General features: G+C 35.3%; 3 protein-coding genes across 3 annotated transcripts; 2 read left to right on the forward strand and 1 right to left on the reverse strand.

Annotated features, from left to right (window-relative positions):
- Window positions 1-121: 121 nt before the first annotated feature.
- LOC18994064 (high-affinity nitrate transporter 2.1) lies at window positions 122-2,075 on the reverse strand. Its single transcript, XM_006417667.2, has 3 exons — window positions 1,266-2,075; window positions 1,030-1,145; window positions 122-928 (listed from the first exon to the last, which is right to left on the reverse strand). Exons 1-3 carry the CDS (start codon window positions 2,073-2,075, stop codon window positions 262-264), a joined length of 1,593 nt encoding a protein of 530 aa, XP_006417730.1. The 3' UTR covers window positions 122-261.
- A 5,209-nt stretch (window positions 2,076-7,284) lies between these two features.
- On the forward strand, window positions 7,285-9,758 carry LOC18994065 (alpha carbonic anhydrase 7). Its single transcript, XM_006417668.2, has 7 exons — window positions 7,285-7,384; window positions 7,476-7,693; window positions 7,883-7,989; window positions 8,228-8,330; window positions 8,468-8,635; window positions 8,735-8,788; window positions 9,684-9,758. The coding sequence occupies exons 1-7, from the start codon at window positions 7,285-7,287 to the stop codon at window positions 9,756-9,758; spliced, it is 825 nt and encodes a 274-aa protein (XP_006417731.2).
- A 580-nt stretch (window positions 9,759-10,338) lies between these two features.
- LOC18994066 (pentatricopeptide repeat-containing protein At1g08070, chloroplastic) lies at window positions 10,339-12,986 on the forward strand. The gene has a single exon (XM_006417669.2). It carries the CDS (start codon window positions 10,536-10,538, stop codon window positions 12,756-12,758), a length of 2,223 nt encoding a protein of 740 aa, XP_006417732.1. The 5' UTR covers window positions 10,339-10,535; the 3' UTR covers window positions 12,759-12,986.
- Window positions 12,987-13,000: the final 14 nt, after the last annotated feature.

Consider the following 13,000-nt stretch of genomic DNA (forward strand, 5'->3'; position numbering starts at 1 on the left):
GAATTGAACCAAGGGGTATGCCAGTTCCAATCTTATCACACGTTAATGATATAGGCAAAATATTCAAATATCTTGATAGATGGATAATTTGATTAGAAAAAGATTTCTTGAATTGAATTCGAAAAAAAGAAAGGTTTCTTTAGTGAGCGCAAGATAGATACATAATAAATAACGTTCTCCAAGAAATTATAACATCTGCATTTTTTTTCACTGTGGGACACATAATTATCTGCGGCCATCTTTCACCACTTGTATATATGATCAAACATTGTTGGGTGTGTTCTCAGGCGGCGAAGCAGCAGAGCGTACCCGGCGACCGCCCTCCGACTTGGCATTCTCGGCAAACCGGAGACTTCCTTGATGCATGTTCTTCTGCTTCTCCTGCTCATTCCACTCGGAGGCATAATAGTGCTCCTCCGTACCTTTGATTGGATCCTTGGAAGGAGGCAAGAACATGCTTCCCCACTGAGGAAAGTGGATAAAGGCTACAGGCAACGTGCAAGCAGCTATCATCACTCCCATCCACGTTAGCCCTTCTTCAGTTGTGAACGTTGAGGTCGAGAAGAAGATGAGCTGTGTGAGTCCTGACCCAAAGTTTCCTCCAGCCCCAGTTAAACCCGAGATGATGCCAAGGGCTCGCCGGGAGACAAAGGGAACGATTGCAAAGGTGGCTCCGCAAGCGGCCTGTGCACCTAAAGAGAAGAGGATCATGGCTACAATGGCAGTGACGAGGGTGTTGGCGCGGCCAAGCCACACACAGAAGAGACCACCGGCCGTCTGAATGATCCACAACGCCCACAACCTTCCTCTCATCCCAAAGTATTTGGCTGCAATGTCAGATGCATAGCCTCCTGCTGGACGAGCGAAGAAGTTGGCCATCCCGAAAGATGCTGCGATAATTCCGGCTGTGTGGAGCTTCATGTGAAACCTGAACAATCCATGTAAATATATGTTTAGTCTTTGATATTCGTAAGTACTAGTATATTTAAACGTTTTTTCTTCTATTGTCAACAGATATAGATAACAAACCTGTCAAAGAAGTACTCGGCGATAACATTATCAGTGGTCAACTCAACTCCCATGGAGTATCCATAGAGAAGAACGAAGATCCAAGTCCTGTAGTTTGTGACGGCATACCACAAAATCTACACCATTTATACAAAATCACGAGTTAAAATTTTGATCCATCCATCTAGGTAACATGAATTATTATGACATGTATATCATATATATATATATATATTGATAGATAGATAGATAAGTACCTTTCCGAATTTGTCTTTAGCAACTTCTCCCTTTTTCTCCAAGGCACTTCGGTTTCCATCTGGGAGATCTTGACCTAGCGTGAGCACAAAGAAACCCATGATGATGTGCAACCAACCGGGGACAAAGAAGGCTATTCTCCAGGCAGTGAAAGCTGTGGAGCCACAACGCCTTATAATTTCATAGACAACCGGCATGAGCAATTGCGTTATGCCACCGCCCATGTTTCCCCATCCGGCGGCTGTCCCATTTACCAGACCGATGATCTTACTATTGAACATAGTGCTCATCCAGTACTGACAAGACACAAATGTCGCCAGGCAGAAACCAATCATGAACCTCACGGTTATGAACCCTGCGGCTCCGTCCACGAAGCTCATCGAGAACACCGTTGGCGCAGAAAGCATCACAAGGAAGGCACAGGCGTAACGAGGACCCAAGAGATCACACACGGCTCCCATAACCAGCCTAGAAAAGATACTCCCCGAGACGGACGCAACTCCGGCGTTTCCGATGTCTTGTTTTGTTAGGTTTAGGTTCTCCCGGATGATGGGGACAAGTGGTGCAGCCGCAAATGTCGAGACAAAACATGTAGAGAAAGAGACCCACGAGAGGTGGAACGTTCTCATGTGAGGATTTGCGAAGGAGAAGAGTTTGAAAACTGTTGCCTTATGCTCCGTGTCCACCGGCAGGTCGAACTTGGCCGTCTTGTCGGTTGAGACAATCGGTGAAGCTACCGAGAAAGCAAAACTTTGTTCTCTACCGGTCACTCCATGCATGGAGCTTCCCGGCTCACCTGTAGAATCACCCATTTTTAATTAGAAGTTCCTTTACAAGTTTGAGATTTGATTCAAGTTTTTTGATTGATATGTTTGGAGATATTTCACCAGGGGTTATATAGGATTCCTATAGCGTTGACAATTTCACAAAAGCATTCTTTGGAGATTCTCAACGGTTAACTAACAATTTAAAAATATTCTTTTGAGGAATCCATTTTCGCCGCACGCATCTTCCTAGTCTCTCGCTTATCCCAAAGGTTGCCTTTTTCCTTCTAAATTACCGCTCTACCCTTCCTAATGGTGATATATGGTTGTGTTATAATAAGTACAATGAAAACTTCTGTCCATCAAATCGCGTGGAACTAAACATAGTGGCTGGTTCAGTTGGTCCCGAGTATGGATTTGCTAGATTTTATGGGGCTATAGTTGGATTTGTTATATATGGTCCAGTTGGAGAGCCGAGTATAACTGGTCTAATCCGGCCCTACTTGGCCAAACCGGATCACTAATTATTTTTTATTTACATTGGCATCATTAGTTGTCATCTAGGGCACGTAAGGAAGATATGTCTTGAGAGATATTGTACAATCACCTAGTCTTGGAGGGTAATCGTTGTCATTACCTACGCTGAATAGTATCCAAAAAAGGAAAATATGATCGTTTAGTGGATAAATTAATTGATCTCCTGGACGGCCGAATTTAGAGTGGCCTTAGCTGCACATTAGTTGTCTCTTCAAATTGCTTACGATTGCATGACTTTCACAAAAACAACAACAAAAAGTTTATAATGATTCATATACATCATTTTCTATATAAATTTTGCTATCGTTGAACAATGGAAAAACACATTATTGATGTCAATCGTGACTAAAAAGGTTTATAATATGTCTAAACATTTATTTGTGTGTGGGTGTATTTAAGTGACGATGAATTGGTGATTGGTGATGATACCCATTTTTACAGAAATAATCCTGTTAATATTGTGAAATATTTATACTAAAATACAAATTAAAAATTGATATAGATTTTGCTATAGAAAACATATCTATAGCTAGTGAATCTGAATCTTCCCAAAAGTTCATAGCAGTTAATACCAAACAAAGGTTGACAAAGAAAGAAAGAAAGAACTCTTCGGTGCATGTATCATGTAAATATTACACGGTGTATTGATATGTAGATATGCGTATAATCAAAATCTTAAATGCGAAATGTGTGTGCACGCAGTTTCCGTACTCTCCGCGCCGTGACGTCAGGCCAGTTGAGCAAACTGTGGTTATGTCGCCAAATGGGTTTCTGAAAACGTCAAATGACTGAGTGCTTATCAATCAATCTTGCTGACGTGTCACTTTTCCAACAAGTTGGGATATGAGAAACAAACATAAATTCGTTGTCGAAATGTGAAAACTCAAAATGTCTAACTTTTTTGATGAGCTCAGCACATTTAAGTAGTTTTGTTTTGTTTTTTTAATGACACATTTAAAGTAGTTATTAAGTAACATGTGTACTACTTTCGCTAAATAATACAATGTAAGACAAGGGAATACTACAATACAATGACTATCCATGTACTGTAATTAATCATATCATTAATGATTAATAATGTATTATTGCGAGTAAAATTAACTTTCTTTTTGCTGGTCTATTTTTGTTGTTTTAAATTAATTAATGAAAACTAATTAATTAAATTATAACTGCATAATCATACATCATATTGTCGACAAAAAACTTACATAAAATTTACACAAAAAGTATGAGTTTACAAAAACTAAAAATAATGGTTTATATAATGATATACATTTTATTTATTAATAATCTAAAATTAATTAACAGTATAATAAAACGACGTCCCTTTATAATTTTATAAACAATAATTTCTTCCTTTTGTTCCGTCAAAATAATTCAACTAAAACCACACAGATATCCTAAGAACATACTTTTTTGAGAAAAATGCTATAGTCCTCAAACCGCATGATTTTTATGATTATGTTTTACTTATTTGTCAAGAACCACTTAATTTGTAAACTACATTCATTGAAGACGTTTAGATTTCACGACTCTCATGGAATATTAAGGTTTAAACAAAAATCACGAATTTGAAGCTAAATTGTATTTTCACAGTTTTTTTTCCCTAATAAAGATTGCATTTCCACATTTCCAACACAAATCTTGATTTTGTGTTTCTCATGCAAAAATCAGTAACTTGTCGACACAAAATTTAGACTTCATAAGTATAAAGCGAAATATTGATTCCTTGATTCTTACGCAACATCACGATTCCACTATCTCATATTGCAAAATTATCAATTTCTTAATGAAACTTTTAAACATAATACCTTTTAAACATAATTGAAGATAAAATTGTGCTAGTAAAACTATTACACCTAAGTTTTATATAATAATTGTGGCTTCAAAATCCGAATTGAGGCATATATATATATATTTTTTTAAAAAAAGAACTACATATTTGCATGCATTGCTATAGCGCAAAATTGCAATGCTTGAGTCAAGCGTCTTAGCACCAATTATTATTTTAACAGTGGTTATAAATTCAACATTGAAAACAATAGGGTACACATCTTTTTTTAAAAAAAATATTTTCCTAATTTAGAATTATTGGGCTTATCCATCTATTAACTACATTATCGACGTTTAGTTGTCTTTTGTCTTGGGCATACACAACTTGCATATGGACACATAATTTCAATTAGACGCTGTCGCAACTCAAATAAACTAATATTTCAGACATTTCCTAATTAGCGCTTGGGCTGGTGGAGAGACCTTGATTTAATATATTGTGATAACTAATAGTGGCTCCATTGACCTGCAACGTGGTCTGCCCGGCTTATCAAACATTGCTGGCAACTCAATGATTCAGATATTTGATGATGACGTACAATAAGACTTTTCGTATAATTTTTCACATTTCAGATATAGACGTTCTCGCTGACTATCAAATATAGAAAACTACTACTACTACTGTTTAACTAATTTTAGATTTAATCAGCTAAGTGTAGCTATTAACTTTATAAATTAGAAAAGTACTTTCTAATTTAGTATTGCTTATATGATCAGTGTTTTCAAATACGTTACGAGTTAGCCGTTAGGTAGTATGCGGACGTTTATATGTGGTGGATCTTTTTCCCTTTGTATAAAAACTATAATATATATAGACATAGTAACAAATATAAATCATATCAATAATCCAACAACTATCGTTAATAAAACGTACAAAATTAATAAAAATTACATGATTAGAATTTTTGTTTTCAACTTAAAACTAGAATAAGACTATTTCCAAAACGAATAAGAGTTAAAGTTTTAATAACTCCCACAGCAGCTATATTGAGCAAGGAAGGCTTCACTAATTTCGGGTATGGGCTAATTATAAGATTAGTCACTCTTCCAAGTTAATTAATAACACAGTACAGTATGGGCTAGTAATAAGATTAGGCCCACGAAGAACCTCAAAAATTAAAGAGCTCTTGATTAAGAAAAAAATTGAACAAATACTAAGTTGGCCTGGGCGGTGTCTAGTCTAGACTCTAGACTCTCTATACGGATGCTAAGATCAAATTTTAAAATCAGTCCATAAAATGGATGATATATATCAACGACTAATCTCACAACAACATGATGTATATTTATGAAATATCTATTTAATTTGTACATTATCTTATATATGGTGGGAGGGTTTCAAAAAAGAAGGGCACAAACTCGTATATTTATTATTATGAAAATTAACTAAGAATATATGGTTTCTAGATGATACGACCATGATATTCAAAGGATCATCACTTCAACATTCAGTAAATTATAATATAGGGTAAGGTGAAACGGTTCTTTGACCTTGTGGAATCCAGATGGTGAAATTTCTATTTTTTTATAAAATATTTAAAACATAGTGAAATTTTAGCCTTTTAGCCACAACCACTCTACATAATTACTTTTTAGACTAATGGTCTGAAAATTTCAGAAAGTGTTCCTCTCCTGATGCGATTTGGTCGTACGCAGGAAAGTAACGTTACAGTACTTCAAAATGTTGTTTTCAGGTATTGGTTTTACATTGGGAAACGACGAAACGTATTTTTTCATCAGTTTTTCTTCGTGTTTGTTCTTCTTTCAATGAAGTTAGATATTCTCTGTCGTGTTAACATGAATTAGCAGATAAATTATTATAAATTATAAATAATTAAGAAAATTTATGAAAGTGAGTTATAAAATCAGTCTAACTAAAAATTGATACAGTATATCTTTAATTCCTTAGCAAATGTTTTACATTTATTTGTACAAAATTCCTTTTCTTACAATTCTTACTTTCCACTTTTTGTACTTTACCTTTTTTTTTAGATTTACGGATAATTGGAAATAAAAACCAACAAAAACTCAGAATTAGGTTCAATCTTTTAGAATTGAAGGAGTGAATTATTTTGCCCTAGTCATTCAGGGTTAAAGATTTAGGCTTGGGAGATGAAGGCTTAGTGTTTAAGATTTTAGAGTATATATATTATATAGGTTTTAGTATTATGTGTTTAATTTTAGGGTTTAGTTAGGTTTAGTATTATATGTACATAATTTTCATGTTAGATTACCACAAAACTATTTTTCCGTGTACTGCTTAATTATAAAGATAATAGTTTTATTAATTATTAAGAAGATCTCATGTCAAAGTTTTTGATTTATTATACATCAGCACTGAAATTTGACAATGAGTCAAGGTTTCTGATATCATGATTAGCAATTGAAAATTCCTTTTGTCATTTTTACATCGGATGCATTGAATTCTTAATAATAATTACTTTACTAAAAAAACCTGTAAGGTCTGCTGAATAAGGCAATTAATGATTCAGATGAGAAATTGTTTCTTCATTATTTCAAAAGTAAAAAAAAATGGTGCCACATTCTTGAAAATCATTGACATATAGGAATGAACACAATAAATCCCACTGTGTATTTTAAAAAAATTGGAAATGGTACAGATTTGGTGATGAATTAGGCTTTGATTCACACCTGCCTTTTGTTCCCAATCTAAATAAAAACATATTTTCCAAAATAGTCAAAGATGCCGTCTGGAAGGAATAGAGAGCATAGGAAGTCTTGTGGATTAATAACCCAACGCTTTAACATATTCGTACAAAATCCTCTGCCTTGATAAGTATTTATATCATTAATAACTTTTCTTAGAATCTAAAGCTTAAAAAGCCAACTCTCTTCTATTTCCCTCTTCAACAAGACAAACACAAAGATGGAGAACTCATCAATCCGATACATCTTCTTTGTTATGTTCTCAATTTTTTTCACCATTGTTTCGATTTCGAGTGCTGCTTCAAGCCATGGAGAAGTTGGTACGTTATCTTTGAACTTCTCTATTTATATAATTGATACAAAATTAGGGTTTATGACAATCGTTAAAAAAACGATATATTGGTGATGTAGAGGACGAACACGAGTTTAACTACAAGAAGAACGATGAGAAGGGGCCAGAGAGATGGGGCAAACTTAAATCGGAATGGGAAATGTGTGGAAAAGGAGACATTCAATCTCCAATTGATCTAATGAACGAGAGAGTTAACACTGTTTCTCATCTTGGAAGGCTTAATAGAGACTATAGACCTTCCAATGCCACTCTCAAGAATAGAGGTCATGACATTATGGTATGTATATATAAAATACCATCTGTTCAAGCATATAGCTTTTCATTGATTTTCTTGAGTTTATATATAAACGTACTCAGACCTAGCTAGATTGTAGCAACTAAGCCATTGAGCTCTGTGTTTCTACCAATAAATGTAGTTGTGATTAAACTTTACTAAACCAATTTTTATCTGTTAATATGGTTGCAGCTAAAATTTGAAGATGGAGCAGGAAGTATTAAGATGAATGGTTTTCAATATGAACTCCAACAGCTTCACTGGCATTCTCCCTCTGAGCATACAATCAACGGAAGAAGGTAACCAATTCATTTTAAGAAATACGATTGCACCAAAAGTCTTGGATGTCTGATATCAATAGTTGTAAAATGGTTTTGAGGCAGAAGAAAATACTGGAGACAAATAAAAAGAAAAGAAATAAATTATCTCTGAGCAACAATTCAATAATATCTAAAGTATAACAAAATAATAAAATTCAGTCGATACACATCGGACTCTTGGATATGTGTAATATAAAACTTATAACTTACAAATCAGGTTTGCACTTGAGCTGCATATGGTGCACGAAGGCAAGAAGGGGAGAATGGCTGTTGTGACTGTTTTGTACAAGATCGGAAGAGCAGATACTTTTATCAGATCGGTACACATATAAACACTTACTCCATGCTTTTATCAGATCGGAGTAATAGCTAGTATTATTGATTGCATGCTTTTGTATTATTAATTATCAACGATATAAATTGATTTAGCTATTCTTAATTTTTGGATTTGTGCTAGTTGGAGAAGGAACTAGAGGCCATTACCAATATGGAGGAGGCAGAGAAAAATGTAGGGATGATTGATCCCAAACAAATTAAGATCGGAAGCAGAAAATATTACCGATATATTGGTTCACTTACCACTCCTCCTTGTACCCAGAACGTTACTTGGAGCGTCGTTAGAAAGGTGTTTTTTATTTATTTAAAACTTCATTTTGTTGCTATGTTAATTGCTCTTAAACTGCGTAGTGTAGGCTTAGAGAAATATTTTTCTTCGATTTTTCAGGTTAGGACCGTGACGAGAAAACAAGTGAGGCTTCTCCGCGTGGCTGTACACGATGTAAGTTTTTCTCATCATCAGTTGATTCAGTTCCCATGTCAACGTAATGCATTTTTATAAAATTACTAGAAACATCATAAATCTCATATAATCTCGACTGCATATCGTTACGGAATTATGATTACTTATGGTATTAGGGAAGAATGAAGATAATTAAGACGATGATGTTTTGTTGCGCGAATTATTCACTCCTCTTCATCATCTTATATATAAAAGACAATCAACTTTCTCCATATGCTTGACACATCAGTATTTGGAGAAGTTGATACCTGTCAACTAAATTTTAAATAATAAATTTTAATATTAAATTTTAAACTATTTAAAAAATATGAAAAGTTTGTATTAACTAACATTTATATAAGCACTTAAAGAATATGAAAAAGATTGTATTAACTAACATTTATATTAATGTTAAACAAAAATTTATGTTATAACTAATTAAAAATATTGATAGATATATATTTAATTTTTATATAACTGTTGATTATTTAATAATATTCAAGATGTTAAAATTAATTTTTAAGATTATTTATAATAAAATACTAACAAGTAGTAAATAAAATGATGATTAAGATTTTAATTTTTTTTATTAATTGACTATTAATTAATATTTGTGTAAATGTCAAACAAAAATTTATGATATAACTAATTAAAAATATTGAATGATATGTATTAATTTTAATATAATTTTAAATTATTAAATAATATTCAATATATTTAAATTAATATTTTTAAAAAAATTTAGAATAAAATATTAACAAGTAAGTAAATAATAAGTGATGATTATATTAACTTTTATAAAAATATAACAAAAAAAATCGAAAAATTTAAAAAGATAAATCCGCACGTAACGTGCGGATATTCACCTAGTTTTTAATAATACTATCTTTAACAGGGTGCAAATTCGAATGCGAGGCCGGTTCAACCAATCAACAAGCGCGTGGTTCACTTATACAGACCAATGGTTTAATTAATTAGGCATTACAAGTTCTTACAAATCTTTAATTCTTCATATAGATTTATACACTAAAATGATGGTTTCGCCATTTACCATTCTTAATTATGCTGTTTTGATGTGTGTGTATCAATTTATCGTATCATCTAATTTATGTTAATTGTATTGCATTTGATATAAAGGCCGATATATATTTATGTTTTACCCTAATCTTACTGCTGTTAACATTTCGTTATTTTTTGTTGTACCGTTTACAGTTTAAACTTTACAAAGGATATTATAATAAGAAATTGAAAAAAAACAAAAACATTCGTATAAACACAATGGCAGTTGTTTTTTCTTAAGATCCCTCGCCCAAAAAATCATTTTGTCACTGGGAAAGTAAATGTGGCGGGTGAATTTCGTTTTCATTAGCAAGAGTGCCGATTAAGCATCACATACAAAAAGCCCATTCTACTGATTTGTTAATCTGGCCCAATATGATACCCAATATGAGCACACGTACTTGTAAAAAACCCAATAAGGCCCATGCATTTTTAGAAGCAGATGAAACGACCATTGTTGATCGAGAAGGACAGCTTCAGAAGCAATCAGTTTCGCAGAGAGATTATCCCAGAGAGAAGCACTGTTGAAGAAGATCACTAGAGGTTTCTTGCTGCTGAGGACTTAGGGAAAATGCTCGATTCCTCGCGTTGGAGACTTGATTCTATGGAGCGATGGAAGTACAATCACTGAAGCCGATCATTTTTGGCGGGTAGCTAAAATATCCGTTAGACGCGATAAGAAGCAAGCATGATGCTCTCGTATCATCCTCTCACCGTTCCCTCTTGTCACACATTCCATTTCCTTCCTTCTTCTTCCGATCCTCCCTACGACATTATCCGAAGCCACACTTCTCTTTCTCTTCTCCTCAATTGCAAAACTCTCAAATCTCTACGCAAAATCCACGCTCAGATGATCAAAACCGGCCTCCACAACACCAATTACGCTCTCAGCAAGCTTATTGAGCTCTGCGTTCTCTCTCCACACTTTGAAGGCCTTACTTATGCGATCTCTGTTTTCGAGACGATTCAGGAGCCGAACCAGCTGATTTGGAACACAATGCTTCGAGGGCACGCGTTGAGTTCGGACCCCGTTTCATCTCTCAAGCTTTATGTTTCCATGATTTCACTTGGGCTTCTTCCTAATTCCTACACGTTCCCGTTTCTCTTGAAATCTTGTGCAAAATCGAATACTTTAAGGGAAGGGCAACAGATCCACGGGCACGTTCTGAAATTCGGGTATGGTCTAGATCTCTACGTACACACTTCTCTGATCTCCATGTACGCTCAAAACGGGAGATTAGAAGACGCGCAACAGGTGTTCGATAGAAGTTCTCACCGAGATGTGGTTTCCTACACAGCTTTGATCACCGGTTATGCATCCAGAGGCTATACGCAAAGTGCCCAGAAGATGTTTGATGAAATTCCAGATAAAGACGTAGTGTCATGGAATGCAATGATTTCAGGGTATGTCGAAACCGGTTACTATAAAGAAGCGTTCGAATTGTTTGAAGATATGATGAAGTCGAACGTTAGTCCAGACGAGAGTACAATGGTCACTGTACTTTCTGCTTGTGCTCAGTCTGGGAGTATTGAATTGGGTCGTCAGGTACATTCATGGATTGATGATCATGGGTTCGGTTCAAATCTCAAGATTGTTAATGCTCTCATCGATTTGTATTCAAAATGTGGTGAAGTGGCGACAGCATGTGGTCTGTTCGAGGGAATGTCGTACAAGGATGTAGTTTCTTGGAATACCTTGATTGGTGGTTACACACACATGAGTCTTTACAAAGAAGCATTGCTGTTGTTTCAAGAAATGCTGAGATCAAATGAAAGTCCAAACGATGTGACGATGCTAAGTATTCTTCCTGCTTGTGCACACCTTGGAGCCATCGATATTGGAAGATGGATTCATGTGTATATTGCCAAGAAATTAAAGGGTGTTACAAATGCTTCTTCTCTCCGGACTAGCCTCATCGACATGTATGCTAAATGTGGAGACATAGAGGCAGCACACCAAGTGTTCAACAGTATGCTCCATAGAAGCTTGTCGTCTTGGAACGCAATGATATTTGGGTTTGCGATGCACGGGAGAGCCAATGCAGCATTCGATCTTTTCTCAAGAATGAGAAAGAATGGGATTGAACCAGACGGTATCACCTTTGTTGGTTTGCTCTCTGCTTGTAGCCACTCGGGTATGTTAGACCTTGGACGCCGTATTTTCAGATCAATGACACAGGACTACAATATAACTCCGAAACTAGAGCACTACGGCTGCATGATTGATCTTTTGGGTCATTCGGGTCTATTCAATGAGGCAAAAGAAATGATAAACACGATGCCAATGGAGCCCGATGGAGTGATTTGGTGCTCCCTTCTCAAAGCTTGCAAGACGCATGGGAATCTTGAACTGGCGGAATCATTTGCACAAAACCTCATGAAGGTTGAACCAGAAAACCCAGGTTCTTATGTACTTCTATCTAACATCTATGCAACAGCAGGAGAATGGAACAAAGTAGCAAAAATACGAGCGCTCCTCAATAATAAAGGTATGAGGAAAGTTCCCGGTGGCAGCTCTATCGAAATAAATTCTGAGGTTCATGAGTTCATCATTGGGGATAAAGTCCATCCACGGAACAGAGAAATCTACGGAATGTTAGAAGAAATGGAGGTGTTACTGGAGAAAGCCGGGTTTGTTCCGGACACTTCTGAAGTCTTGCAGGAGATTGAAGAAGAATGGAAAGAAGGAGCACTCAGGCATCACAGCGAGAAGCTAGCTATTGCATTTGGGTTGATCAGTACGAAACCTGGGACTAAACTTACGATAGTGAAGAATCTAAGAATTTGCAGAAATTGTCATGAGGCTACAAAGCTTATTTCCAAGATTTACAGAAGGGAGATTATTGCCAGGGACAGAGCTCGGTTCCACCATTTCAGAGACGGTGTGTGTTCTTGCAATGACTGCTGGTAAAAGAACGCATGAAACAAATAGAAAAGGACCCTAAAATATATCTAAGAAGATACATTTATGCAAAGTATATACATACATGTAAATAAAGAGTTTTGGGAAATCTTTATGGTCACTCAGCTGTTTGATACACGCATCTTTCTCAAACTGACCGATTAAGATTTAGATGTGTATGTCCATATCTTCAGAGTTGAGATGAGATGCCTTGCTTGGTGCTTTTATTTAGTGTAATATTTTTCATTATT

The sequence above is a fragment of the Eutrema salsugineum genome, unplaced genomic scaffold (genome assembly GCF_000478725.1).
Source record: "Eutrema salsugineum unplaced genomic scaffold, Eutsalg1_0 scaffold_5, whole genome shotgun sequence".
In the NCBI taxonomy this organism is placed as follows: domain Eukaryota; kingdom Viridiplantae; phylum Streptophyta; class Magnoliopsida; order Brassicales; family Brassicaceae; genus Eutrema; species Eutrema salsugineum.